Source organism: Xenia sp. Carnegie-2017, unplaced genomic scaffold, assembly GCF_021976095.1.
Source record: "Xenia sp. Carnegie-2017 unplaced genomic scaffold, XeniaSp_v1 HiC_scaffold_1, whole genome shotgun sequence".
NCBI classification, from domain to species: Eukaryota; Metazoa; Cnidaria; class Anthozoa; order Malacalcyonacea; family Xeniidae; genus Xenia; species Xenia sp. Carnegie-2017.
In genome coordinates this window covers 3226648-3253647 of record NW_025813402.1, presented here as the reverse complement: position 1 = coordinate 3253647, position 27000 = coordinate 3226648, and the positions used below count along the sequence as shown (strand labels likewise).

Below are 27000 nucleotides of genomic sequence, written 5' to 3'. Positions count from 1 at the left end.
AAAGTTTAAGTAAAAAGGCAGAAGTTGTTTGAAGCTCAGCAGTATCCTTTGCTTTTATAGTTTGCTGTAAAAAAAACAACTCAAATTTGAAAACAAAAATCTTGTCTATAAGGTCCATAACTTGTGAGTTTGTTTGATAATCAATTGTTTCCTTTTGTTCATTCATGGCCTCGATGAAGTATACTATTTTCTTAGATTTTCACTTCTCTGAATTTTTTTCTATTTCACTTTTAGGCAGCCTAAGGTAGTTTGGTCTCATTCTTTTGTTTATTGAATTGCACACGTCTCTAACCACATACTTTAGAGTTGACTTGCCTATATCAAACACATTGCCGGCCCATCATACCTTGAGACTTGACATAATAGAGTGTCATTGCTACTTTTTTTCAGGTTGAAGAGCGTCTCTAACTTCAGTGTCTTTTTCTTGTGTAATTCTTTCTTGAAGTTCGTGAAACTGTTTGCAACAAATGGTTAGCATCAAGAGTCATAGAAAGAGCTAATTCTTCATTTTGACGCCATCTGTGATCCAGTAGTAGAAGACTTATGTTTAAATGCTGAAAAGCGATTGTAACGCTGATATTTACTTAGTATAGTGCAAAAATATTCACTTCTTTGGAATACATAATCCTAGTTCGCGCAAAATTTTCTGTTTCTCGCCATACATTCGAATATCCATGACAAAATTATCCCAAATTATGTACCGGGCCCCGAGTTAACACATAACCCGGGGCCCGGGACAAGTAGAGGACAAGTTGTTTTCTAGGGTTCGTGAAAACAGGCCCATAGTCGTCGAAGGTTGATGCTAGTCATCAAGAGCCAAGAGCTAATCATCATTGTTCATTTTGCCTGCTGTTGTGTGAACATTGTACGTTCGACATTCAGCACAGATTAACATGTCTGTCTTTCACTATGCAACGTACAAGTATGTCACAATCAGAGATTCAAGACTTGGAATCGGTTATTATATAACGGCAATAATTATTATTTCCTTAACAATGGCGGAAATATTTATTAATAAAGGTTATTTGGAGGTAATTAATTTTGCTTGAAAAACAAAATGAAATTAGAATTGCCAAAATAATTGTGACACTACAAGGAATAATTGTTACAAGCTAGTTTTGTTTTGAAATGGTCATTCTTTACAATGATTTCATACTTTCATTGGTTTGTTATGGTTTATGCTTCCCTCACAGATTGTTGATCTCATGCAGTAGTAACTAAAGACAAATCTTTTCTATTCTCTCATCAGTTTGATTCATATCCAATTGGATCTTTGAGAATTATGCTTTCTGATCCCAAGATAGATGCCTTTAACTATGAACCACTATCCAAATGTTGTATCAAAGGATGTAAGTATGTTTTGAAATGAATTAAAAGGCTTATAATTATTTTTAAATGAGCATTAGCAAAAGCCATGTTGTGGTCTTTATTTAAAATTATCAGCTATAAATCAAACTTTTTTAGCATTAATTGATAACTGTACTATGCAATGTCGTTATCTGGATGCACAAGAGTTATCATGGCCTATACAATCTCGAACTTTAAGTGTAATGACATTTTGCAAGGAAAGATGGCAAAGTAACCAACAATCATCAATTCGCCCTGAAGAATTTCTGACACTGAGGTGATACACACATTATGATTGACAAATCGTTAAATGTTTCACTCATTCAATCATATTCAATCAAAAACCATGATATCTCACGATCAGATATGAGTGCATTAGCCACTTTTCCAAGTTATTTTGTAAGTACATGATATTAAAATCAGGGACAGAGGAGTTGAAGGGGCTATACCCTCCCCTCTTTCCTGTAATTTGCCACCATTTTGAATTTTTTAAATTTGTCTGCAGACCCCTTCTTGCCACCAACATCTTGTGAATCAAAAAAGGTTCTTCAGTTCCTGAAAATACAAGTTAATTTGTACAGCTTCATTTTCATGTTGTTTTCATTATGAACTATGTACAATGTATTTGATAAAACTAAAGGTTCTCAACTAACCAACTTCCAAAAATGAAGAACTTTACAAAGTTGCAACAACAAGAATTCTTTTTCATCATTACTGAAATGGTTAAATGTGTTATGTTATAATATATTTACATGTTTATAGTTTACATTTAGAGAAGACAAGTTTTATACATTAAAACCAGAAGAATATGTTGTGAAAGTCGAGCACACAATTATTGCTACAAAATTTCATGGTAATCATGATTTAAAGATTGCTGGATCACAGAGGAGTATGAAGGGCTGGTTGTATGATGCTAATGGATCACGAATTCGTGAGTATGTTGCTATGAAGATTCTGGATTGTTGTTTTAGTTTCATTTTAAGTGGTAAATATGTGTTTCAGACAAAAAAAGATTGTGCCATGACATGAGCAGAACACATTATGTTTTTTTATTCAAATCACGCAGTTTCACATAATAATTCACATGATATTTACTGATTTCATTGGTTAGGATGAATGATGGAGCAGATAAATTAACAATTAGTGAATTATTTTCTGCTGGAGGGGTGAACAGTCTTGAGCAGGTGTCTGATGCATTAAATGCCAATGGTAAAACATACCGTCGTCATGGTTTGGTCCTACATGTTGCCATTAAATATACCAATACCTATGACACTTGGTTTGGAACAGGGTGAGTCAGTTTACAATACGTTAAGCTTGTTTGGAACAGGTTAAGCTAGTTTATAACAGGTTAACTTTGTTTGGAACATGGTAAACTAGTTTGGAATTGGGTAAACTTTTTTGAACGTGTTTATCCAGTTTATATCAGGTAACCTTGTTTGTACGTAACAGGGTAAACAAGTTTGGAACTGGGTAAGCCAGCTTAGAACAAGGCAGGCAGGTTTGGAATTATAGTTTCGTTGTATTTTTATGATTCTTTGCGACGATTTTTAATGTTTTCGCTCAGGGCAATTCAATATGGTTATCACGTGTCACGCATACCTTTTGCTGATTATCGTGTAAATGAACTTACACCTATTGTTCAAGGAATGAATAGCTCAGAAGCAAAGTCTAGAATTCTTCGCAAACGTTATGGCATAAAAATTGAGTTCATCCAAGCTGGAATGTTAGGTATGTGTGTGAATAAGTTATTGTATCATTGATATACCACTATTTGTGTTTACTTTAATACTTTGAATCGCATTCTGTATGAACCGATTTGCTTTTTTAGTGTTCAATACCATAGTGTTTATTTACAGAACATTGTTTTCATCACTACAAAAGTGTTTTAAAAACAGTCTTCAACAACGTATATCATATCTCAATTTTCGTAGGGAAGTTTTCTTTTTCATGTCTGGTTATTAAGCTTGTATCTGGCTTGGGTTTGTTAACTTTGACAGCGACAATAGTGGACGTTTTAGCACTTTACGTGCTTCCCGATCGATTTCGTTACCGTAGCTATGTTTATGAAAGTTCACCTTCTCACGAGAAATCAACTAAACAAGACTAGTTAAATTTGGAGAAATTGAGTTAGTTGAACATAGAACAATAATTTTTGATTCTGTAAAGATTTTGTGTCGTCGAAATAGTATTTCGATAAATCAACCATGCCTCAACTTAATATAGATAATGTACGTGCAACATAATACATAATACAATTTAAAAAAAATTAGAAAACGTGTATATTCTAGCTATAAATGTTTAACAAAATACGAATGACGAACAAACGATAGTAACATGTTCAGCAACATGATTGGTTTGTATTCTAATTGTTGTCTCGTCACTATTTGACTACACACAATCGAAAAAATTATCATTGAAATTATAGAAATTATATAATTAAATAAATATAGAATTTTAGAATAAAATGTGTAGTATTTAAGGAGTATCTATTGTCATGTGTTTATATTAGAATAAAGGCTACTGCTTTTATTCTATAAAAGAAGTAGCCTTCTAAATGTTGTAAAGATCATACAGATTGATCAAGATTTCATTCTCGATTTCATCAACGTAGAGATAATTTAACCTATAATGACTTTTTTCCATATAAATGACGTCAAGCTGTTTATTGTGTGTTGAGCATGTTTAAACATACATAGATGAGTAGCTAAACAAATGAAGCTGCATAAAAATATTCAAAATTTTTTTGTCAAATTTTACATACACAAGCTGTAACTATAAAAGAAACTTAACAGTTGAGAAAACATCGCTAAATTCATTCTTGTGTTGTCTTTGTAAAACTCATTCAATTGAAGTAGGTAGTTGGACTTCCATTGGTTCATATCTGACAGTGAAAATTTTCGAGTGATGTGAATTACTAAGTAGCACTTTTGCGTAGGAAAATACACACAAACAAAAAGCAATTGGAACACATCGAGTTTTAACTGCTTCAGCCCATATGGCAACATGCTGTAAAATATCTTTGGCCAATGGCAAACGCGTACGCACTGCGCTTCCAAATGTGTTTTTTGGTTTTAAATGTCATTTTTAAAAGCCTTTATAAATTATGCATATTTTCATTAATTTTGTTTTTGTCCAAGGGGAAATATTTGCATCACTTACAGCATGTGAATGCACAGAATGTACAAGGATTTTTCGTAAATTACACAAAATTTTTGAGCGTTTATTTATTGATTGTTTGTTGTTTATCTTTCATCGCGACCTTCGATGTATGTTCAGCTATCGTAATTTCATTGTTGTAAATAAGGCGACAAGGCTTTGAATGTTAAAATGACAGTCTTATACACCGCTATAGCACAGAATGTAGCGAAGACCTTTTTGCGTTCCGTATTTCACGAAAAGTGAAATAAATACAAACACCCATAGTCAGTGATGAAGGTTAAAAAAATTATTTCATACGTTGTAATTATACTTTGTTGATATGTGTAATTTTCTTGCGCACTTTATTACAAAAGTTCTTCTTGGTAACACAATTCCTATCTTAAAAGTACTTATTATTTTGACAATTTTACTGTCTTATGAAGCACCGATTATCACACGCGGAAGGTTTTTGCAAACTTAGCGACGTTTCCCCAATTGTCTACTTATTTTGATACAACCTGCAGATCTTCATTAAAGTTCCATTGAAGCCACATTTTGTATTTAAATATTTTCAGGTTTTCTTATTTTTTACTTTATAATCACTTCTTCTAAAATGGTGGTGTAGCATGCTCATATATATATTGTTAATACTGCAAAAATTAGGATCGCATTTACTTCATCACTGAAATTACTTATTCAAAGATAGTGTTTACCCCTGCTGCGGTTATCGTGTGGTTAATGAGCTGCATAATTGAAGGGAGACAACATTTAGCTGTAGCGAGCTTTTTTCACATTACCATTTACACCAAGCTGCTTGCTGCAAGAATTCTAGCTGTGTGATCTGTACAAATTGTTCACAAACTATATATCAAACGATTGAAAAGAAGATGACATCGTGGAAACAACTTATCATGACGTTTATATCTGTCGTTTTGCTGTATTTCGGTAAGTTGTAATATTCACTGTTCTTGGTATAATTATTTATGGAGGTTGAAAGTTTACATTTTGACATCAATTATTTTATTTTGAGCTAACATATTTATCTTACCAAACAACTGCTGCAGGTATAAAGGTACAAAATTTGCTTCACAGATATTAATTTCTCTAGAAGAAACCACATAATTTGTGCCACTTAAAAATTTCGAAATAAGATTACAGACACATACAAGAAAACGCTTATGAGCAGCAAAAAGGCCAACTCTCAATTTCATAGCACAGTAAAGATAAAGTTATGAAAACCTCCAACATATAAAATATGTCAGTGGCCCTCAATGCGATGGTTAGAAACCTCACTGCTTGTACACAACTTTGGTTGGACAAAAGTCGGCTTCATTTCCAGCATTTCATTTAGTAAAAATTAATTCTTTTGCTTTCTTTTCTCATTAAAAGGACTTTTGTCGAGTCTGATTTTATTAAAAATTCAAATATTGAGTCAGCTGCATTCATACGTGCCTATTTAAAGATTTATATTGTGGCTGTTTTTAAAGTGATTCTAAAATGACAGATGCAAATATTCATTTCTCTATCAAAGGATAGCAATAGCCTCGAGGTCCTATATTTATAGCATAAATTGTGACTATTGTTATATACTTGCTAGTGTATATTGCTTTGTTGATCATGTGCATGATGTAATTTTGTATGTTAAAATCAGCACTCAAATAAATAAATTCAAGATACAACCATTAAATTTAATGTTAAAAATAGATTATCAGTTTCAAGATGGCAACCGTTTATTTTCTTAACTGCTCCATTCATTAAAATAGTGGAAGATGTGTCTGCGGTTTTCCTGAATCAAAGTGATGAATTTCGTTTGGTCAAAACGTTATTTGGCAATTACAACTTTTCCTCGGTTCGACCAGTGGAGAACAACACGAAACCAGTGTCAGTCAAATTTCAAATGAAACTGGTCAGATTGGTTAACGTAGTAAGTGGTATTTTTGATTTGAACATACTCAAACAGTTATAGAAAATCATATAAATATGGTGTGCTAAAATTTACAGAATTCCAGAGAAATGACTTTAGTCACCGATGTGATGATAATACAGGTAAATACACATTATTTTGTTAATAATTAAAAAATATTTACTTTTCAACTTTTTGTGCTTGGTTTTTGTGTTTTTGTTTTACAGGATATCCCAAAAACAACCCCCCCCCTCCCACAGCTATTTGCTCCACCTGGTAATTTAGTTACATGTTAGTTTGTCCCAGAGCCCTACATACGAAAGAGATGACCGAAAATAAAATTGCCTAGCGTCCGCCATTTTTGCTCCAAAAGCCAGCAAATTAGAGCATTAAATAATGGAAAGACAAATTTTCTATTGTGTTTTCTTATTCATGAATAGACAGTGATTTCTTCCTTTGGAATTCAGTTGTTTACAGATGTCATAATGATAGAAAAGTATATTTAATGCAGTGGATGTAATTTATACCCCTTTTATACTGTTTTTGTCACAGGGGAGCGCATAGATTTATATTTTTCATCGCTTTGATTGGTACTATTGTAACGTCACATAAAATCATTGTCAACATTTTTTTATGATTTTCGCCAATGTAAAAAATGGTTGTAATTTGCGCTTTTGGAACAAAAATGGCGGATAGACACCCACGTGACCATATTTACCCAATCACCTTGATCATATTGCAAAATGCAGAGAACAATACGTGCCCAACTAAAAAGACAGGGCTCTAGTTTGTCCATGTTTGTTGCAGCTTAGGAGCAATATGATTACGTTTTTGTGGCTGTTATAACTCAGTCATTGACGCTTTGATTTTAAGAAGCTTTTGCGTAACAAATTTGAGATAAAAATCAGTGTATGACAGTAATTTTAGCTAACTTGTTTTGATTTAACTGATACTTTACAAACCTTACGAAATCCCAGAGTCGCAGAACTGTCAAGTTCGTTAAATTTATTTGATTAAACTATTGTGACTTGCTACATACTTTATTGTGCATAATAATTTCAGTGTACACATAATCTATCTTGGGGGCACCCTGTAGAAGTGTTATGTTGCTCTTGAAACAGTTTGGTGCTTGCAGGCTCATAATTACAAAAAAATTACAAAATGAATCACGTCTCTATCTGCGATTTAATATGTAGTAGTAACTAGTTGTGGAATTTTGACTTCACAAAGCAAACGATACAAACCATTTGAGGAAAGTTATTTAAAATTTCCCTCCATCTTTGCCTTGCGTCTCAAATAAACGTCCCCCCCTGAAAAGAGTAATCTGAACCTGGTCCAAATGAATACAATACGTTGCAACTATTGCGTTCACTCGACGTTTCAAGATTTTGTTTAATCTCTGATGTCACGAGATTAATTTTATGCTATTTGCTACAGAAATGGAAAAATCCATTTTTGACTTGGGATCCGAAGAATTATGGTGGGATCAAATCCATTTTTGCGGAACCAGAAGACGTGTGGGTTCCAGATACAGCATTGATCAATAAGTAAGATTCGTATGTAATTCTTTCATATACAATGATGATACAATGCGTTCCTATTGCTTTTTAGCGACGTCATTTTGTGCGCAAGCTATTTCAAAAGTGCCTCTCGGCAACACTATTTTACCTCTAAAAATGGTTATTATTTGCAAAAATTTTACTGTCAGATTAACCATTGGAAGTCTAACTATCTATTTCCACCGAAGTTTATTGTAAATTTTACGCGCTGACGACTTTAGCGACGTTTTCCAAACTGTTCAGATCTTTTTTATACACCCTGTTTAATGTTTACTTGTTTTCCTAGTGCAGAAAGTAATTTTGCTGGATCCAGAACAAAATACAAAACAATGGTCGTGCTGTCTTACGACGGATTAAATACATGGATGGCACCGGCAACATTCAAAAGTTCTTGCAATTTTGATGTATCAACATTTCCTTTTGATACCCAACTTTGTGAAATGACATTTGGATCATGGACATTTACTGTAAATCACATGATTTTAGAACGACTGGCAGAACATGATCATTTCACAGGTTAAATCACGTAAATTATTCCCATCCATCTCAAAAAAACTCAAAACTTCACTGTCATCACAACGGTTTGTTGCTCTGCCATTGAAAACTTTTATTTTGTGTCTTTTTTGCAGATAGCCATTTTGACAGCGGCGACTGGAAAGTACCGTCAATAAAATTGGATAAACCACAGGAACATGACATCGCAGGAAAGAAATACACCAGACTGACGTATCGTTTACAATTGGAACGTAAACCGGTCTACTTTATCATTTACCTTATTGTCCCCAGCGTTTTGATATCCTTACTGGTTCTTTTCAGTTTCAAGATTCCCGTCGATAGTGGTGAAAGAATTGGGTTGTGTACAACAGCTCTGTTAGCCATGAGTGTGTTCTTGTTGTTGATTGGTGAACATTTACCAGAATCATCCGAAAATCTCCCTCTCTTAGCTATTGCATCTGTTTTAATGATGATAATGATAACTTTCGGTTTTCTTGCAACAATCATTGTCCTCAAATGTCACCATAATGACACAAAACCACCCAAATTACTTCGGATTCTGTGTTGTGTAAAGGCACACGATTCCTCTACTACACGTGTTGATACGAATGACGAAGATCCAGATTACTCAACGATTGACAAACAGGCAGTTGAAGGTTACGAACAAGAATGGAAAGATATTTCTCGAACAATGGATAAAATATTTTTTTATCTTTTTGTCAGTATTTTGCTTGGTACGTTGACAGGAGTTTATCTCATGGCGCCCTTGATTGTAAAGTTGGAACGGAACTTGTGAGAAAAGGAAAACAGTATCTTGAAATTTTAAGTTTTTTGTTCTGCAGCAATGATATATTTCCTAAAATGTATCATTTGAAAAATACAGTAGTTGAAATAAAATATTACAGACTGACATACATTATCTCATCAGACTGTTTGCGAAGAGCTTGAAAAATTAATGAGTTAACAGTAAATATGCCTTTCAATAAAACTACTTTGCAGGATGGAAATTACAGCATTGACTTTTGATTACTGATACTCAAACCATTGTTTGAAGCATGGTGGGAAAAATCATAGCATCTCGCCCTTTGAGTTGATGATTGACAACCTACACAATCAGTCCATCCTGGGAGCTGTTGCATGTTAACGTTTAAACACTATGATTACCGCTGGTAATATTGATCTGGCTCAATTTGTATGATTTGTACAAAGATTTGCATTAGAGTCTCTGACCTAATACGAAATGTTGAGAATTTTTTCAGTTTTTTTCATGTAAATCGGTACAAAATTCAAACAAAATAATAAAAATGCCATATGGAGAGCAGTATCAATGTGCAGCTTGTAAGATTTATAAATCTCTTATGTGGAGAAAGGGAAGCAATGGAGAAACTCTCTGCAATGGCTGTCATTTGAAACGTGTAAACGCATTTTTGCGAACTCAACGTTCATCAATATCAAAGATAGACAGTCGTAGGATTTCTACTAAAGGAAGATATGGAAAGGGGAAAATTCTCGGTGGCAAAACTAGCGATAGGTCTGGCAAGAACTGCGCAAATCGTGGAAGAAGATCCATTGTCAAGCAAAAGGTATTGGGTCAACTTCCGTTGATTTATCCTTAACTTGGAGTGTACTTCAATTTGTATTCTTGTCTGATCTTCTAGCCACAAAAATCTCCTAATATTGAAGCAACCTTCGTAACATCTGACAGTGTATTTCATAAGGTTTGTGTTATAATTCAGGATGTAAGAAGATATCACTTTCAAAAATAAATAACTAATTTCAACGCTGTTTACTTGAAATCTGCATTTACTGTAACAAATGTAGCTCAACCAATTTAGCTTAGTAATGAAGTCAAGTGAGAGATTTACATTGCTTTTTGATTCTGAGAGCTAACAAAAGCATGCTTTCAAGATTAGATTACATGGCAATTAAAGAACCATGAGTGTGTAGTTTGCACTATTTATTTTTGCAAGCTAGCTTTTAGTAGACACTCAGAATAATGGCCTGCATAGACAAAGTCTTAAGCTTTGAGATTTTTTAGCTATGCCATTAAGACTTTGGCTTAGAACTTGCCTTTTTCTCTGTTTGCTCCTTTCTACACCAATTTCTCAAGAATGCATGAGCACGAAATGATTTTGTGCTGTTGAAAAAAAGAGAGGAAAAACGTAGAAACAGTTAAGAAAAGAAAGCAAAATATTGAAGGTTTACTGGACAACAGAGAACAAACAAGAAGTTGCAGGGAAAATGAATACAAGGAGTGAAATTAGGAAAAGAAGTACAAATAAAAAAGAGGAAGAGAAGCAAAGAAAGATGAATAAAGAATAAGAAGAAGAATAAGAAGAGGGAGAAGATTAAGAAGGAGAAGGATGAGGAGGAAAAGGAAAGGGGGAAAAATGAGTTAATTACTGGCTTTCCCAACTTAAAGTTAGGGTCATTAGAAATGAACCTTCATGCCAAACTCCTTGCATGTACTTTAATCTTTATGACTTGATTTACACTATAAAGAGCAAAGCATATGTCTCTTGTAAATGTGAGAACAAGACATGAGTTCTGGGAATTTATATTTAAAAGGCAATCATAATGACAGTATTTTGTCTCAGTTTGGTTTTTAGACAACTTTTTTGCCCTGAATTTTGAAGAGCACACTTTGGAGATTTCAGACTTGAATTATTCTTCAATAGGGAATTCTTTATCAAAGTGGAGATGTAGTTTCATTACAAGATATTGATGGGTCATTATACTATGCACAAACAAGAGGTTTTCTTCAAGACCAATATGCTTGTAAAAGTTGTGTACTTACGTGGTTGATACCGACTATTCCTAATCCATCTAATTTTGATCCAATGTACTTCATTCAAGGTATGGTTTGTGTGTATTTTAAAATTATGTAAGATTTTTATTGTTAAAAATTGGCAGTCTAACATGATGGAGTTGTTTTTATCTAGGACCTCATGAAGACACTCCACGTTCCATGGATTGTATTGAATTTGTTTGTCGAGCACCTTCTGAATTGTTTAAAAAATTTGATTGTCACCCACCATTTGTATTGCCAAGAAAACCAAACTTTGACGACCTTGTTCAAGCAGCCAATCATATGCTTGATGAATGACTGATTGCTATTAACAAATATGAATTATATCTATTTGTAAACATGGACATATAGGCATCACTTTGGTGCTGAAATGAACTTATGTTTATAGTATCCTTGACATTGTTATTTTCACATTTGCTGTTAGGTAAATTTATTTAATGATGTGAAGTGCATAGAAAAGAAAATTGGGAAATAAAATGGAAAGCCAAAAATACAATATTAGTGAGTGAGTGACTAAAGTATGCAGTAAATGAACCTATGAGTTGGAACGATAAAAATTTTCTTATAAAGTACCTTAATTTATGTAGCACATAAATTCTACACTAAAATTTTTATATGATATACCACACCTCAAAATTATTTCCAGTTATAAGATTCCATTGTACATGGATTCATATTATTGTATAATTAATATTCCACTGTATGTTGTATAAATTGTGGTATACTAAGTACTAAATATGTTATAGGTATGTAGTCATTTGATATATGCCCCAATGCTAAGTCCTCAACATTGCCTTTTCATTGCGTTGTTGGAAGTAGGTTTTGCCGTATTCGTATGACGTAATCATTATGGCGCACGCTGGGGCGATCTTCGCTACACGAGCTGTAATTCCTAACAAAAGAAAAGATAGAAACCTCGTGTACACTAATGCTTTTGCATTAATGAGTCATTCGTTTTATGACCAAGTCAAAAAAAAACAAATATGATGGAATCAATTTCTTCAGTCTACTGTACCAGTAAATAAAGCTTTCGTTCCTTGTTCTTGTTGTAGTTTAAACAGTAGAGAAAAAGTGGATGGATATCTTTTATTAGGATCTAAAATCACAAGATCAAAATTGTGTGCATGATCTCAGAAGACACGCAGAGTTTTCAGTTCTATGAAACTACGGACGTTCATTCAATATCTTAAATGTTAAATTTGCATTTGTATAATTTCAAATTTCCCAAGCTCATCTCTCTTTTTCACAGAGGCTCTTGACCATAAAGAACCACATAAGCGAAACTGTTCTTTTACCGTCCTTATTTTGTTCAGATAAAACGTCGCAATAAATGCCTTTAAGTTTAAAATGTAAATTTTGTAAAAACCGTATTAAAGTTACCAAAATTGCTTTCGCCAAGTTCTATTTGACGGTGAGTTTTCACAACGTCGAATGGTAAAGTTAACACGCCCGCAATCTAAAATGCCAAATTTACATATTTTTATTAAAGTTTTAAGTTAATGAAAATTAGGTACTGTAAACTTCTCTTCTATTGTAATCAAGAATAAGAAATATTCGATTTACCGCTCCTGAAGTACAACCAGACAGGAAAATGTGTTGTAACGTTGGGTTTCTGTTTTTTGAACGTAAATATTCGTAACCAAACCAATAAAATGCTGAAATTTGATGATATTTATGACATAAAATGGGAAAGTGTCAATCTACGTGGGATAAGGTGGATGTGGAACGGACATTGAGTGTGTGGGGGGTTGGGGGGAGCAGAGTTAAGATGTGGTAGAGAAATGGTAGATGTGGAAAGAAAAGTGAAAATGTTGAAGGGAACATCTAAAATTACTTTACCAGAGAAAGGTACATCTCTCAACAAAGAAGGTCCAAGTCCTTGCCACAGTGATCTTACTCCGCCTTGTTTTAGGCCAGTTTTCACAATGTTACCAAGTTCTGAAATGAAGTATACGGATTCATTCAAAGTGTTGTTCAAGGTGAAGAGGACTTTTGTAAGTGATTTTATTTACCTCTGTATCGAAATTCTTTTCTGGATTGTAGTTTAACACGAAGCATTTCAAGAGGAGAAATACATGTTGATGTTATCACTAAAATAACATATCAAATCACGATGTTTAAATGCTGATATTATCTTAAAACAGAAATAGAAGGAAAACACATGTAGCGCAAAGAAAGAAAGGAATAGATTTGTTTCAGTCAGTAAGACTATAGTTAACCTCTAGCAGTCATGCCAGACAGCACGGGTGAATAAATATTTGTTTCTCCTGCTTTAAATCCGTACATTATTTTCAAATGGTCATAACATGTGAAGTATATTATCGTAGCTGGGACTGCCATAAACCTGTGGAAAAATATTAAATTTAGAAGATTTAAATGCGGCTGAATCTCGCTATTGACGCTATTTTCACCAACTTAAGGTAAATGAAAAACTTAGTTGGCTGATACGATTATTGAAGTGAGTTCAAGATATCGTTTTACAATGGCAAAATTTAGACCTGTGTGTTACACTGCACTATTATCAGGGGTATGAACAGTAAAATACGATCCTTTTAAAATTTCTACTGGGCTATAGAATTTTGAAAAATAAAAAAATACTATGAATTTCTTTTTCGTACGTACATTGTTGCTGGTAATCCTCCCCATAGAGCAGCAGCGCCTTCATAACGAACTATACGTACAAGGGCGTCCTTTAAATATATTTAAAATGAAAATGAATAACATGGGCCGAAACAATAAAATGTTTGACTTTTGAACACATGATAAAATCCCTCCTCAGGCCATATGCAGCCAATTAAAACTAACTATGCTTCAGATACCTTCAGAGGCGTAACTTGGACGTTAATTGGGGGAGGGGGTGGGTGCATATTCACATATTCCGTTGTGCCCTACTGAATTCACTTTCAAAAGAAATCAGTAGGACACAACTGAATATATGAATATACACCCCCCCACAAATAACGTTCTAGTTACGCCTCTGGATACCATACAGATATATTTTTGTACGTAGATTGTCCATGTTAGTGTAGTCCTGTGAAGGACTGGTGGTGTTTATGATGAGTATTGTTTCAACATCTTTAACTGCTGTCATCTTCTGGTTCATATATCGTGATACGGTATGTATATATAGGAAATGTGACCAACGACAAACATAGCTTAACTAACATTTACTCCTTACTGGACTTGGTCAATGACTTCAGCTAGTCTTTAGCACTGCATTGACCTGGACAATCTACATGTAAAAGCACTACCAGGTTCAAACTATTCACACAAGTCCTCACTCAGCCCTAATGATTTATGATGGTGCTTATTACCGAAGTTGATGAGAAATTCTTCGGAGCACGACAAGCCTTTTTATCAATAGGACAAACACGGACATGATCCATTAAGCCATCGAAGCAAATCATACATTGTTCTAAAGACAATTTATTGATGAAATGATTATTTTTCTTCTTTTCTCTAAAGCATTCCAACAAATAAGTAAAACTTATTGCTTATGATTTAGAGAAAAATTTCATTTATAAAAGTGTGATGTTGATATTCATTAAAAGGATCAAAATAATGTATTTGTCAAAGGAACAGATTAAAAACTCCTACTTTCTATACAACCACCAGAGCTTAAATTTTACACTTTAATTCTACCTGTACTTGTTCTTGCACTACGAGACTGTGCCTGAAGTCTTACTTTTATGACATCAAATGGAGTCACTAGTTAAAATAAAATGTAAATTGTTTTTAGTTGATATTGATTAATGACAATATTTCATTAAATTAATAATTTGGGTCTGTGTTTTTGAAGTTAGAAGTTATGTTAAATTCCAAGAAGCAGAAAAGCTTCTGTGCCTGTAACAAAGTTATGTAATAAAAGCATGTAAAAATTATGACTACTAATAGACACTTTTTTTCCAATGATAATGATATGTAACACTTTTCAAGGGATTTAGATTAAATACCGTTTACTTTATAAGAAGTGTCTATAAAGCACATAGCTGACAATACTTTATGGGCCCACATAGTGATAGGCATTGAGGTTAATACAATACCTAAAGGCCTTTTTTTGATACACCTTTTAAACATTAGGTTTGTATTTAATCAATCACATCAATGCTGGTAAATGATTTAGCACAAGAAAATTTTTAACATACTATGGTGTATAATAAGTGTACTTCTATTGTTTACATTTGATTACAAGACTACTGATGACGTAATATATAAAATATGTCAATAAGGCATGGCATTAGAAGTAAAATAAGGCAAGATTCGAAATAGTGCTGTAGAAATATGTCAAATTTTGAAAGCCATTATTCACGAAGGAAATTTTTCCGAATATCATCATATCACAGACCACAGAAAACGCGGGCACCATTTCAACTTGAAAATGATGGCCAGAACTGTAAAATAACGATGAGATGGTCGATGTTACAATGATATTTAGATGTAATAACATTCGTTACATCTTGAGAAAATTAAAAATATATATTTTCGCCATTTTCCTTTGCTTTGAAATCACAAATCGCCGGCAATATCCTAAAATAGTTAAACAGTCGGCAGCTATTTCAAGCCCTGTCTGGGTACACGATTTTAGTAAATAACTAAAGAAAGCAAAACAATAAATGCCAACGTGGGTAATTAAAATCGTAAATGTAAAACTTTACTTAGAATTGAAGTTACAATGGCGCCCGTGCAAGATGAGATGATTTGTTGGCTCGTAGTAATTTCCATGTATGCAAGATGTGTACTTCCAACACAAAATCCCCATCATATTGCCATTATTTACGTCAGATACAGTTATTTTTGATATAAAAAACAATTCATAAGGGTTCAATAAAATTTACACTCTTCTCCGACACAAAACTGTTGTTGCAACAGCCCCCGCCAACAAGACATGAAATTGAACTACATCAATACGTCATGTAATACTTTCTAATGGTTCTCAATTGATTACAACATACCGCGAAGTACCCATCTGTAATATTGAAATCAGATCTTTTGTGGTAAACTTGCGCTGCGAGACCTCTGGAGATTTTATCGAGTACAGGTGGTACAGGAATATCTTTTGCCTATTTTGAAGCAGTGATGTGTCACTAGCGCGGTTCGGGAAGTGTACTTCTGTAATTCACTCAATCAAATTCTATGAAAGGTGCAAGGGCGCAAATGTGTTAGAAAAGGGGTGGTGGACTGGATCTTTCATGGTGTGAAAGCAGTTTTTAATTTGAATTTGTTGAGTTCGTGTCACTCGCCATATTATCTCTTTTCGTTATAAACTTTACACTTTCAGTACCAACTACGAGTGAAGTTAATGAACAAACTGATTTTATTATTTTACATAGGAGTATTTATAGTATTCATTACAAATAACAAATAATATCATTGGTCAGAATAGCTCCTTTATTTAACCTATATATGGTACATAAAGAAATCTACCTAACGTCAATAACTGTTCCTTGGCTGTTAGTCAGTGGTGTAGAAGTGGGGCGCTTGGGGAGGAGGCCAAACTTTCATCGCATATCAACCAAAAATACTTTTGAAACAAAATGAAATAACACCAACCGCCACAACTTTCGATTGTTTTCAGTATATTTAATGGAAGCATACTTGATAAAAACTTCAATGTTTAAATAAATTCCAGGATTTATTCATGTGAAAAAGTGTTAAAACAAATTTGCCATCAAGTTTATAACAAACACTGTCCTGTGCCCTTAGGTTTAAAGAAAATACCCATGTTTATAAAAGTTATTTGCCAAAAAGTCAAAGTTTTATTGCGTTAGGATTAATGCGGTGAAATAAGAATAAAATGGTACTAAAACTTCGTTTAAAGAGAATAAAATCTCGCTATTAATTTGTATGGAAAGATTCACGGTTTAGTGACATCGCTTAAGGCTAAGCGAGGAACGCATAAGCTAAAACACAATTTCTGTACGTACATGAAATCCAAAGTTATTGTATTCCCTCTGTGGTAGAATGATTCGATTTCAAGCACAAAAATTCTCTGAGCTACGTAATCTAGCAGAATTTTTTTACTAAACACGGTCGTTGAACAGTTGGATGACATAAACCTTTCGCAAGTGTCCCAAAATTTGCAGCAGAACCATATAATTGAGTCCACTTCATCAACATTTGGAAAGATTTTTCATAGATTTTTCTATAATCAGCGTCAATGATATTTATGGTACTTTCAGACAGACCTAACACTCTTGCAAGATTTTCCCACACGTCAATTATATCTTTGGCTATATTTATAATGTCATCTCTTTTTACTGATTCCAAAGGATCTTTAGTACCTAAAATAAAATATCAAGTTGGAACAACAGTAGTCCATCAAAATGCTTCTACAACATTAAATTAGCAGCGTAGTATAATTTACCTGCCAAAACACCACTTTCCAATTGATCGGGAATTCCATTTGGGACAAATAACTTTCTCACTATGTAAATTGAAGTAATATTGATAACTCTGTTAAGTTCTGTTGTATTATTTTGCCAAATCAAAAGTTGTATTTTTGCCTTGACACTTATGAAGTTAACAAGTTTGGTGCAGGTGAATTTCATTTGCAATTAATGCAATTTTTTGATTGCTCCTATAAATACTATCAATGTTTAAAGTGCCCACCCTAAGATAATTTACTGAATTAAAGAATAGAAAAACTTTACCTTTGCCAGTTTGAAGATGATGTAATATATCGCAAAGTAGTATGCCTTTGTTGTGATTTATAGGATAAGAGTAAACACCTTTACTATGCAAAGCAACTAGCCTAAGTTTCGGTGGTACATACACAAGTACTGGTGCTCCAGATGAGCCTACACTTGTGTCAGCATAATACTCAAGAAATGGTCCATTGATGCGTTTTACACTATCCTGACTAAAATGTTGGTCCAATCCAGCAGGATGTTGAAAAATATACACATGGTCATTTATTGACACAGTCGGTAATTTGTCACCATCAACTTCAAGTGGTGTGACACCAATAGACTCCAAATTCTTTTTAAGTGATTCATCTAATTTAATCAATGCATAATCAAGTTCCTGAATAAAATAATGCATAAAGATGGTAATTCCAAAAAAACTGTGTTTTCAAGGTTGCTGTCAAAGAATGATTCATTGATATTACACATCACAATCCTAGTTTATACATTTGGTGAATAATGAAGCATAAATTCAGAAAAAAATAAGGTTTGTAAAGGTTTATAATGAATGTAAATTTGTAAAGAAAATAATTCTGTTTGAAGATTATCAACCAACTATTCCACACATACCTCAGATTTACTTTGTGCAAAAAGTTTGAAAGGCACAAGTGGTACTTCATTGTGAACTTTAGCATTGACATGATGATGAAAAACTGCAACCATGCCATCATTATGCTTTTCCACCTCTTTATACACATGATGGTTTGTAATTATGCAATGGACAGATGACACTTTATTATTTTTCTTGATTTTAAGAACCAAATAAAATCCAGTGGCACTCCATGTTTGTCTGAAAGTAATAAAATTATTTTTAAAGTTAACAAATTTTCATCCCTATGTACAAAAACTATAGATTCAATAAAAATTTGTATTCTTAATGAATGACTCAAGCACTACGTACCTAGACATGTCACTTGTAACACAAATGTGTAAAAATATAAATTATGGAGGCATACATCAAAAAATTGCCCAACTTTTTTGCACAAATTTTCTTACAATTTTCATTTACAAATTTTCAACATCTTTGTAATTTTCATCCATAGCTTCTGTCAAGATTAAAGCTATTTCTGTCAGGTTGCTCCTTACTTGGTTTTCCCTTACACATGCTCAAGTAAACAATGTTCAGCACCTAGTTTATATTTTACTAGTAACATATTAACATGGCTTCACATAAATAGTAAAGCTGCTTTCTTAAAACTCACTCTAAAAGATCATAAATGCCTGCAAATGACACATTTTTAGTGCTTTTATTGTAAAAATATGCCAAATGCAAATCAAAAATGCTATAAAATAATTTAAACTCAAATTTCCGCCAAAAAACGCACCAACGTTCTGCATTAAAATTTGCAATAGTACAACCCTTCTATGTAGAGAAATTGGGTTGTATACATGCGTAGTACATGGCATTTATGATTCCTAGAATTAATACATCAGCAGAAGATATACATGTATAATGCACCCACGATTTTACTTCAAAAAGCCAACTTCTTACAAAACAAATGCATGCCTTACAAGTTACAACACGTAACAACCTGAAATTTTACCTAGGCGTGCTCGACTTTAACAAGCATACTGCATTTCGAACTCTATCAAATTCAGTCATAGGAACAATTTGTCCGGACACAAACACTTCGGGAAACTCAGCCATGTTTAAAATTAAAGCAATTGTCAATTAGCTTTTCAATAATGCCTTTTAACCCTGTCAAAATTGTTTACTCCTCGAAACGAAAACACTTTCTTTCCACGATGTTCGCGTCAAGTGTAGCATTTGCACCATGATTTACACACGTAACAATTTCACAACTGATTTCACACAATATATTTCACACCATACAAATCACGTGACATTTACACACTCATTCATCCTAACAAGGTTTTTATAGGCACATAAGAAACGACAGATTTTTTTAAGGCAAACATGTTTCGGCATACCTTATGCCATCTTCAGGGCGAAGTGAATAAATACAGGAAGTTTACATGATAACACTATAACATATTATCGTGAAAACTTCCTGTATTTATTCACTTCGAACTGAAGATGGCATGAAGTATGCCGAAACATGTTTGCTTTAAAAAATATGTCGTTTATTTTAAATATCTTATAACCAATGTGCTCTTACGAAAGTACACATAAGAAACATGTGACTAGGACGAGATTTGAAGTAGCACCTTCGGCTACTAGTCCGCCGCTCTACCTGTTGAGTGTATGCTGTTGAGCTACCACGCCCGCAGGGATTGGAGACGAGTAAAATCTCTTTTAAACTGCGTATTGGACGAGAGATTCTCGCCATGATAGCAGTTGTTGAGACAGGCGATTCCAAGCATGTTGACGACGACAAAAGCTCTGGCGAGGACGAAGTTTCAATACAAAAAACATTCCATTAATAACACCAAGTCTACTGAAGATAGGATAAAAAAAAATATCGATGAATCACATGTACAGTTTGGAAGCTCGTTGGCTCACGTGGTATATAGTAGTGGGAACTGTTCAATATGTAAAAAGAACTACCAGCGTCTTTTCTTTAGGACGAGGAATCTGTTTTCGAAATTCAAGAGGAAGCAATCACCACAAGAGATATGCAAGAAGATTCAAAGTGTACTCTTCAAACTTTCTATATACAAATGCAGTATTGTAAGAAGAGTACTCTAAGAAATGTTATTGACGAGGGATAGTACAAGTACGAAAGAGAATGTGGCGGCTTCTACGTTGGAGTGTTGAAGAATTAGTTCACGTTCATTCACAGGTAGAAACTTTCGATTATTATAAATGCTAACTGTATGTATGTGTAACTAAACATGAAAAAACTATGAACAATATTCGTTTAGTTCAATAAACATATATTAAAGACTCATTATTTGCTATTTTTCTCTAATTTTTGCCTTTAGGATATGATTAAAGTAAACGCATTTCTATTGTTACCCATTTTTAGTGTGTGTTCTTTAAAAAGTCAAATAATGTCAAGGAAAAAGAGTTTGGTCTTTGGATGAATTGAAATCAGAAAAGTGTGCTGCTTAATCGCAAAATTACTCGAGAAGAGAAGCTACTTTCTAGATTGAATCATGAAAATATTGTTAGGGTGAAAAGAAATTTACTATCCAAAATGAATCAAAATTTCATAACATAAGGGTTGAAAGCGAGGCTTAAGTTAGACGATACAAATTGCTTGGCTTATTAAATGTTATCTTTGCAGAAACTATCATAAAAAAGTAGATAATCCCTTCTTTCCATGAAGCCCTCGGATGCTTTTATTTATGACGAGAGAGTTATATTGTACATCCTTATTCATTATAGCTCTCGTTCATCACGAGAGAGTTATGTGAAAGTTGTATTGTAAAACGTAACAAGTTAAAAAGGTATAAACATTCTTAGAGTTGGTTTGAATTAAGTCCAAAAGGCAGAAGTTGTTCGAACCTTTGAACCTTCGAAATTTTATGAGAACAATTCTTGTGAAAAAAGACAAATTTCGAAAACGAAAAATCGCATTTTCGGTCCATGCCTTCCGATACCCCGAGTAGTTTAGCGCTAGAGCATCGCATGTTAATCAAGAGAAACAGATAATCATTGTTTGCCATGAAGCCCATGGATGGTTTGCTCGTGATACATGAGAAACAGTAAATGGGAGAGTTAAATCAGAAAGATATAAAGCGATAAAAATGGTAAAAAACATTTTTAAGGTTGTCTTTAATTATAAATGTCAGATAAAGACAGGGTCATAAGAAGTTAATTGAAACATTGCTTGGTTTTTTTTATGAGAGGAAAACAAAAAGACAAAATTCGAAAGCAAAAAACCCCGTTTTCGGTCCATGCTTCCCGATACCTCATTAAGCTCAAGGCACTAGAGCGCCGCATGTTAACGTTTCGGTAGGAGATTTCGGCCCCTCCACGCTATCCTACTTGGGAGATGCCAATAGCAAGCTTCCGCTCATCAGAATTGAAAATTATAATGTCGCAGCATCAGACCCTGAGATCACCTGCGATAGGCTTTGCTCAGGGTACGCACGTAGAGTGCGGTCGCCACCGAAGTGTGGGCCCCTAAGCCACTGCATACTATATCGCACCCAGCTTCTACTGCTAGTTGACATCTACTATATGAAGTTTTAGCTTTATATATATATACCAAAATTTAAAGACGTACGAAAGTTGTGGGATGATTGTTATCGTTACTGCGCATGCGCAGATGATTTCTTTGATAATTTGCGACTAGGTGAGTTAATTGACACAAATGTAGTGCAAATACGTATAGTTGGTCGTTGTCATGACTATGAATAATTACTCGAGTGTACTGCGCATGCTCGAGCGCATGCGCAGATGATTTCTCTATTAAATTGTTACTAAGCATGCTATTTACTTCAAAATTTGTGCTAGTAGATGCAGGTTGTTGTTGCCATGACCATGTACTTGGGCAGCCGTTCAATTGGACTGCGCATGCTCAAGCAGACTGCGCATGGGCAGATGATTATCTGAAAATTAGTGATTGAGCGAGCTGATTACTCTATAATTGGTACTGGTACATACAGTTGGTCTCATGAACTTGGAGAGGTGGTGAAGTTGACTACGCGTGCTCATAATAATTTTTAATTAATTTTTGAAATTTACCATCCAAAATGAATCAAAACTTTAGGCGATACAAATTGCCCGAATGCCCGAATCTCGCGAAGTCACATGTTTTTCACGTGCCTATAAAAAGCTTATTAGGTTTAATAATATGTTTACGATTATCATAACTAACATCGTGATTATTGCTTTTATGCGTAGGTTAAATTTTTTTGTGTTTTACTGTTTGTCGTAATGTTAAAGATAAATCTTGATCAAGGCATTTCAAAATGTTGACTTATAAATATAATCAAAAGACAAAGTGAATAGTTTCATTAGTTTGAGTAACATTGAATTTTTGTAGATATTGATTGTTCACCTTTACAGTTCTTACAAGGTCTAAACTGTATATTTTTGATTTTTCTGTGAGAATATTTATATTGTGCATGCACGAAATGGAATGAAATCATGGTATTTGTGCATGATAAAAATTCTTGCAAATTGTATTTAGCGTTTTGATGTTTTCACTCATTTTCTTGTGATCAACATGACAATCATAAAATGGAGGAAGCTGACAAATTGGTCTTGGTTATACCAGACGAAACGGGAACTTTGTGAAAATTCTTTTCATTGGCACACCAACAAGGCTATGACGTCTGCTGGTGAAAACACTCTTTCTTCCAACTGGTATGTTTTACATCTAGGAAGAGGAAATGATATTGACTATACGTCATAAGTATTGTCATATTTAGACATGGGATATCCGGCCTTCATGAACTGTCCACGGAATTATTCGGTGAAGCTCGTTTTCCATATAATCGGCGAATCGTCATTCGATGGTAAAAACTCAATTTTCTAATTAAGCCCACTTGATAAGCCACTTGTGCGCACTTCGAATAAAGCGGGAAAAACAATGAACAATTTACTTCTAAGACACAACAAATGTATGTATATTTCTCCTATAGCATGTACAGACCTGCCCAGATGGTTATATTGCATAAAAAATTTGTATAATCTAAAAGCTTGAACAAAATATTTTGAGCTGCTCTTGAGCTTTTAAGCATAAACGTCAGTCATAATTCACTGAAGGGTGTCCGTTACAAGAGCAACATTCAATGATTGATAGTTATTTGTTAGAAGAATTACAAATGCAATGCCAATTTTGGTTTTATTTCAGTATAAATTCATGGTATGAATAATTTTTATTGCGTGTTGAATCGTCGAATCGCCCGATTCCCGATTTCCATTGAAATTAACAATCGTCGCTATTGCCGCTGGCAAAATTTGATCGTCCAACTTTCGTTTAAATAAATTTTTCTCTAGACATTATCCAAAAGTCAAAAACATTTATCAGGTATCACTTATAGTACTTTTGTGATTCATAATTTAGAGCACGTCGCATTAAATAGTCTTTGAATAGTCATTATATCAACAATCAAAATTAATTTATACAAATAAATCACGTATAAAAACATCATTTTCATTGTTGCATTTCAAAATATGCGTCATTCGGTAAATCATCATGACTCATGACGCTGCGACATTACCTATTCCCGAAACAAAACATTTTTTGTTGTCAATGTAAAGCAAGTGGATAAAGAAGGTTTTTCTGTTATTGTAGTGAAAGATCAAACTATACTTTCTGCCTTTGGCAGCTGAAAAAATATAGATTTGAATAGATCCATCCAATTTCTTCCACTGATTTCTGTCTTTAAAGGACATATTGCAGTTGAAGGTTTAGTGTTTTAGGCATAAGCCTGGTTATAGTGAAGTGTTACTTTAAACTCAACCAAGCATACCCTCATTTGTAGTTTATGAGCTTTCTATATTTTATAATAGACTATCGAACATAGTCGTAGCAAATCAAGTTGTGGCTAGATCAGTGTTGTTACTACATAGCTAGTTTGTTATTGATGCTAGGAAAGGCAATGCTCTTTTGAAAAATGTTGGAAATTATGATCTATGAAATATCAATGTTTGCATGGCGGCTTTAAGCTAACATAAAACTTTTCTTTACGCTTTAGTTTAATGATTAATCTGTTAAAATTAATGAGACTGGAGAAACTAAACTAGACAACAATACACGGTTACCTGGTTACACCGCTCCAACAAGAAGGTCAATAGGATTACTGGATGGGTGGCTTGAGCTACTGAGCAGTTGGGAGTAACGTTCTTGAAGTTTGAGATTTATCCTTTTACCGCAATGCTTTCTGGGCTGAAATAGAGACTCTGAGAGTTTTTCTAATTCTTAATTTTCTCCCACCATGTGGGTGAGAAGGTGTAAACTAAACTGAACTCACAAACGTAATGTAAAAATAGGTGCCCTTTCGAAATGGCCTCCCCCGCCGCTGAAGGTCGCTTCCAGCGCCCTTGTTGATAAGATAACCCAAGAAAGAAAGCTCTACTGCTCTAGTGCCCAAATCACCCCGCTATCAAACAAATTTACACTTTAACTAGCACCTATCATCAAACGGAATATGGACTAGGTTTGAACTGCTAAAAATATTAAAAAGTAATTTTGAAATATGATTCAGACAAACTTATGACTATTCTCTTAGTTTCTTATCATTTTTTTTGTGAATTTAAAAGCTCTTTGTAATCATTTAAGTCGATTGAAATTTCCAATAGTTTGTGCATCGGACGGCAATACCTACCGTGGTTTTCGTGAATTGTTAAAAGCCAGATGCAATCATGGACAAAAAATTACATCAAACGTGGAAAATAAGTATTGCTGGATATTTATATAAACTCTATAAACAGTATAGGCCACAACTGCCAATATTTCACTACTAGCGTAATTTCCTTTATATAGGTCCCGCGTGCAAGATTGAAAATCCAGTACCAATTTGCATAAGAGCTCCTTGTTTTCCTTAAAATTGTCCAGCTTATCCTAACGCTACATGCGTAAGCTTTTGTCAAAACGAATATTATAAAGGACGTGAAGTCGACTGTAATAAACATAAGTATGTCACTCTTCTATGGAAGCACGTACGTGATTCATTCTTTATTCTGTGTCCATATGACTACATATATAAATTAGATATTTGTTTTACACAGCTTCAACTTAACTCTATGCACTAAACTATGAAGGAGAAATGGCTCAGGAAAATGACCTGCAGTAACATGACCACTGTCCATTGCACGTCGAACACGCCCTTTCATCGTCATTAAAGAGATAATCTGTATTTGTGTAACGCTTTTCTAGAGACAAAACTTAACAATCCTTGTGTTTCAAAACCTTTTGATCTTATGCCATTTGTAAAGTCGTAAATGGAAACGCAGTGTAAAGTCGTAAATGGAAACGTGTCTCTCAAGGTGCTAACTTTAATTGGTTTCTCCTTCGTGCAAACGTGCGTCTTTTTTCAAGTTGAATTAAAACTCACCTATAATACTCATGATCTGTACTGACGGGCATAAAACAGTAACGTAGGGGGGTGGGGTGGGTGGTGTGGGTAGCTATATATTTCTGTAGTCATACAGTGCTCGACTATAACTATATTCTCCACCAAAACTTTATACTTGCCTGCAAATGTCACTCATTTAAATATTTCAAACATTTTGTTTCATGGAGCATCTGTAAACAGCCAAAGAAAATTGGAAGATGCAAAGCGTTACTTCCTCGATATTATTTTGACCATCAGAAGCAAAAATGTTTGAGATTTTACTTTCGTGGATGTGAAGGAAATGCAAACCGATTTCGAAGTCTTTTACAATGTCAAAGAAAGTCTAAAATCTAGGAAAGTCAACTTTTTTTGATTGTGTTAACTAATCATTGACATTGATTGAATGGTTTCTTAACGATGAAATAAGTCTAAAAATGAATGAAATGAGTATATGGTTTAAAACAAGGTGGCTGTTGCACTTTAGCGAGAACCTCTAGCGCTGTTCAAAAAATACAGTGGGTGCAAGCAACAACAAATTAGGAGCAAATTTTTCTTTCAACCTTAATTTCTATTGTAAAAATGACGCTCGAGACAATATCAATTAACTGGTAATAAGTGAGGGCGTAGGAAGATTGATATTTTTTTGGGGGGCGGTAATATTCATATTTCATGTGATAATATTTTGAAAACATTGTATTTCAAAAGAACTTAACACTGCAACACTGCACCATGAATATATAAATATGCCCCCACCCCAAATGTCAATCTTCCTACGCTCCAGAGTATATCTGTCTTGTATAAAAATACCACACAATGATACCTGACCATAACCCTAAAGCTATACCTAACTCGTTTGAAAGACTAAAAGTATATTTTAAACTTTCTAATATGATTCTAACAATCAAACACGAGCATGTATTTTCTCATCAAAATAACAATAGAAGCTTACGCTTCGCATGTAAGCGCCTCTGGTGTTAATGTTATTGTACTGCATGTCTCTTGTCGATTCCCAAATGTTTAACAATTTAAAGATTGTGCTTTTTTTGTGTTTCTATTAATAATTAAGCATATGTATTTGCCTACTATAAATAATTGTTCTGTTGAAAGGAGAACATCTGGGCATGGAACTGAGTTATTGAAGATGTG

At 33.9% G+C, this 27000-nt stretch overlaps 5 protein-coding genes and 1 long non-coding RNA gene across 7 annotated transcripts; 3 read left to right on the top strand and 3 right to left on the bottom strand.

The window, feature by feature from the left end:
• Positions 1-728: 728 nt before the first annotated feature.
• Positions 729-5249, top strand: LOC124459477 (P2X receptor A-like). Of its 2 annotated transcripts, none has more exons than XM_047008946.1 (7): positions 729-1031; positions 1250-1349; positions 1465-1624; positions 2121-2282; positions 2459-2638; positions 2915-3078; positions 5191-5249. In XM_047008946.1, the coding sequence occupies exons 1-7, from the start codon at positions 894-896 to the stop codon at positions 5241-5243; spliced, it is 957 nt and encodes a 318-aa protein (XP_046864902.1). In that variant the 5' UTR covers positions 729-893; the 3' UTR covers positions 5244-5249. The 2 variants fall into 2 exon arrangements, with proteins under 2 accessions (XP_046864902.1, XP_046864895.1); XM_047008939.1 differs by lacking the exon at positions 5191-5249 and adding an exon at positions 3282-3835 and having other exon boundaries at positions 733-1031.
• An 8-nt stretch (positions 5250-5257) lies between these two features.
• On the top strand, positions 5258-9452 carry LOC124459467 (neuronal acetylcholine receptor subunit beta-3-like). The gene is made up of 6 exons (XM_047008927.1): positions 5258-5433; positions 6252-6412; positions 6490-6534; positions 7829-7938; positions 8237-8466; positions 8580-9452. Exons 1-6 carry the CDS (start codon positions 5376-5378, stop codon positions 9239-9241), a joined length of 1266 nt encoding a protein of 421 aa, XP_046864883.1. The 5' UTR covers positions 5258-5375; the 3' UTR covers positions 9242-9452.
• Positions 9453-9530: 78 nt separating this feature from the next.
• On the top strand, positions 9531-11750 carry LOC124459506 (GATA zinc finger domain-containing protein 1-like). Its single transcript, XM_047008964.1, has 4 exons — positions 9531-10028; positions 10104-10163; positions 11124-11301; positions 11388-11750. The coding sequence occupies exons 1-4, from the start codon at positions 9750-9752 to the stop codon at positions 11549-11551; spliced, it is 681 nt and encodes a 226-aa protein (XP_046864920.1). The 5' UTR covers positions 9531-9749; the 3' UTR covers positions 11552-11750.
• A 46-nt stretch (positions 11751-11796) lies between these two features.
• On the bottom strand, positions 11797-16145 carry LOC124459495 (solute carrier family 25 member 40-like). Its single transcript, XM_047008956.1, has 11 exons — positions 15910-16145; positions 14897-14962; positions 14569-14669; positions 13877-13944; positions 13474-13598; positions 13267-13344; positions 13094-13192; positions 12818-12909; positions 12635-12710; positions 12270-12350; positions 11797-12146 (listed from the first exon to the last, which is right to left on the bottom strand). Exons 1-11 carry the CDS (start codon positions 15974-15976, stop codon positions 12031-12033), a joined length of 969 nt encoding a protein of 322 aa, XP_046864912.1. The 5' UTR covers positions 15977-16145; the 3' UTR covers positions 11797-12030.
• Positions 16146-16816: 671 nt separating this feature from the next.
• On the bottom strand, positions 16817-19715 carry LOC124436096. Its single transcript, XM_046986026.1, has 5 exons — positions 19482-19715; positions 18508-18727; positions 17905-18277; positions 17619-17678; positions 16817-17535 (listed from the first exon to the last, which is right to left on the bottom strand). Exons 1-5 carry the CDS (start codon positions 19583-19585, stop codon positions 17258-17260), a joined length of 1035 nt encoding a protein of 344 aa, XP_046841982.1. The 5' UTR covers positions 19586-19715; the 3' UTR covers positions 16817-17257.
• A 2895-nt stretch (positions 19716-22610) lies between these two features.
• Positions 22611-24647, bottom strand: LOC124436117. Its single transcript, XR_006945211.1, has 2 exons — positions 24563-24647; positions 22611-23171 (listed from the first exon to the last, which is right to left on the bottom strand). It is a non-coding gene; the product is annotated as an uncharacterized LOC124436117 (long non-coding RNA).
• Between the last annotated feature and the right edge of the window lie 2353 nt (positions 24648-27000).

What these genes read in the sequence shown, in the direction of transcription:
- LOC124436096 (XM_046986026.1), bottom strand. Translation starts at nt 19,585, where the DNA reads ATGGCTGAGTTTCCCGAAGTGTTTGTGTCCGGACAAATTGTTCCTATG. An exon ending in TTAAAGTCGAGCACGCCTAG is followed by an intron (nt 18,728 to 19,481) that starts GTAAAATTTCAG and finishes TATTACTTTCAG; the next exon opens with ACAAACATGGAGTGCCACTG. An exon ending in TCATCTTCAAACTGGCAAAG is followed by an intron (nt 17,679 to 17,904) that starts GTAAAGTTTTTC and finishes CAATTTACATAG; the next exon opens with TGAGAAAGTTATTTGTCCCA.
- LOC124459506 (XM_047008964.1), top strand. Translation starts at nt 9,750, where the DNA reads ATGCCATATGGAGAGCAGTATCAATGTGCAGCTTGTAAGATTTATAAA. An exon ending in CTGACAGTGTATTTCATAAG is followed by an intron (nt 10,164 to 11,123) that starts GTTTGTGTTATA and finishes ATTCTTCAATAG; the next exon opens with GGAATTCTTTATCAAAGTGG. An exon ending in TCCAATGTACTTCATTCAAG is followed by an intron (nt 11,302 to 11,387) that starts GTATGGTTTGTG and finishes GTTTTTATCTAG; the next exon opens with GACCTCATGAAGACACTCCA.
- LOC124459495 (XM_047008956.1), bottom strand. Translation starts at nt 15,976, where the DNA reads ATGGAAATTACTACGAGCCAACAAATCATCTCATCTTGCACGGGCGCC. An exon ending in AGAATTTCTCATCAACTTCG is followed by an intron (nt 13,945 to 14,568) that starts GTAATAAGCACC and finishes ATATATTTAAAG; the next exon opens with GACGCCCTTGTACGTATAGT. An exon ending in CTGGTTGTACTTCAGGAGCG is followed by an intron (nt 12,711 to 12,817) that starts GTAAATCGAATA and finishes TTGGCATTTTAG; the next exon opens with ATTGCGGGCGTGTTAACTTT.
- LOC124459477 (XM_047008939.1), top strand. Translation starts at nt 894, where the DNA reads ATGTCTGTCTTTCACTATGCAACGTACAAGTATGTCACAATCAGAGAT. An exon ending in CAAATGTTGTATCAAAGGAT is followed by an intron (nt 1,350 to 1,464) that starts GTAAGTATGTTT and finishes AAACTTTTTTAG; the next exon opens with CATTAATTGATAACTGTACT. An exon ending in CATCCAAGCTGGAATGTTAG is followed by an intron (nt 3,079 to 3,281) that starts GTATGTGTGTGA and finishes CAATTTTCGTAG; the next exon opens with GGAAGTTTTCTTTTTCATGT.
- LOC124459467 (XM_047008927.1), top strand. Translation starts at nt 5,376, where the DNA reads ATGACATCGTGGAAACAACTTATCATGACGTTTATATCTGTCGTTTTG. An exon ending in TGGTCAGATTGGTTAACGTA is followed by an intron (nt 6,413 to 6,489) that starts GTAAGTGGTATT and finishes TAAAATTTACAG; the next exon opens with AATTCCAGAGAAATGACTTT. An exon ending in AGAACATGATCATTTCACAG is followed by an intron (nt 8,467 to 8,579) that starts GTTAAATCACGT and finishes TCTTTTTTGCAG; the next exon opens with ATAGCCATTTTGACAGCGGC.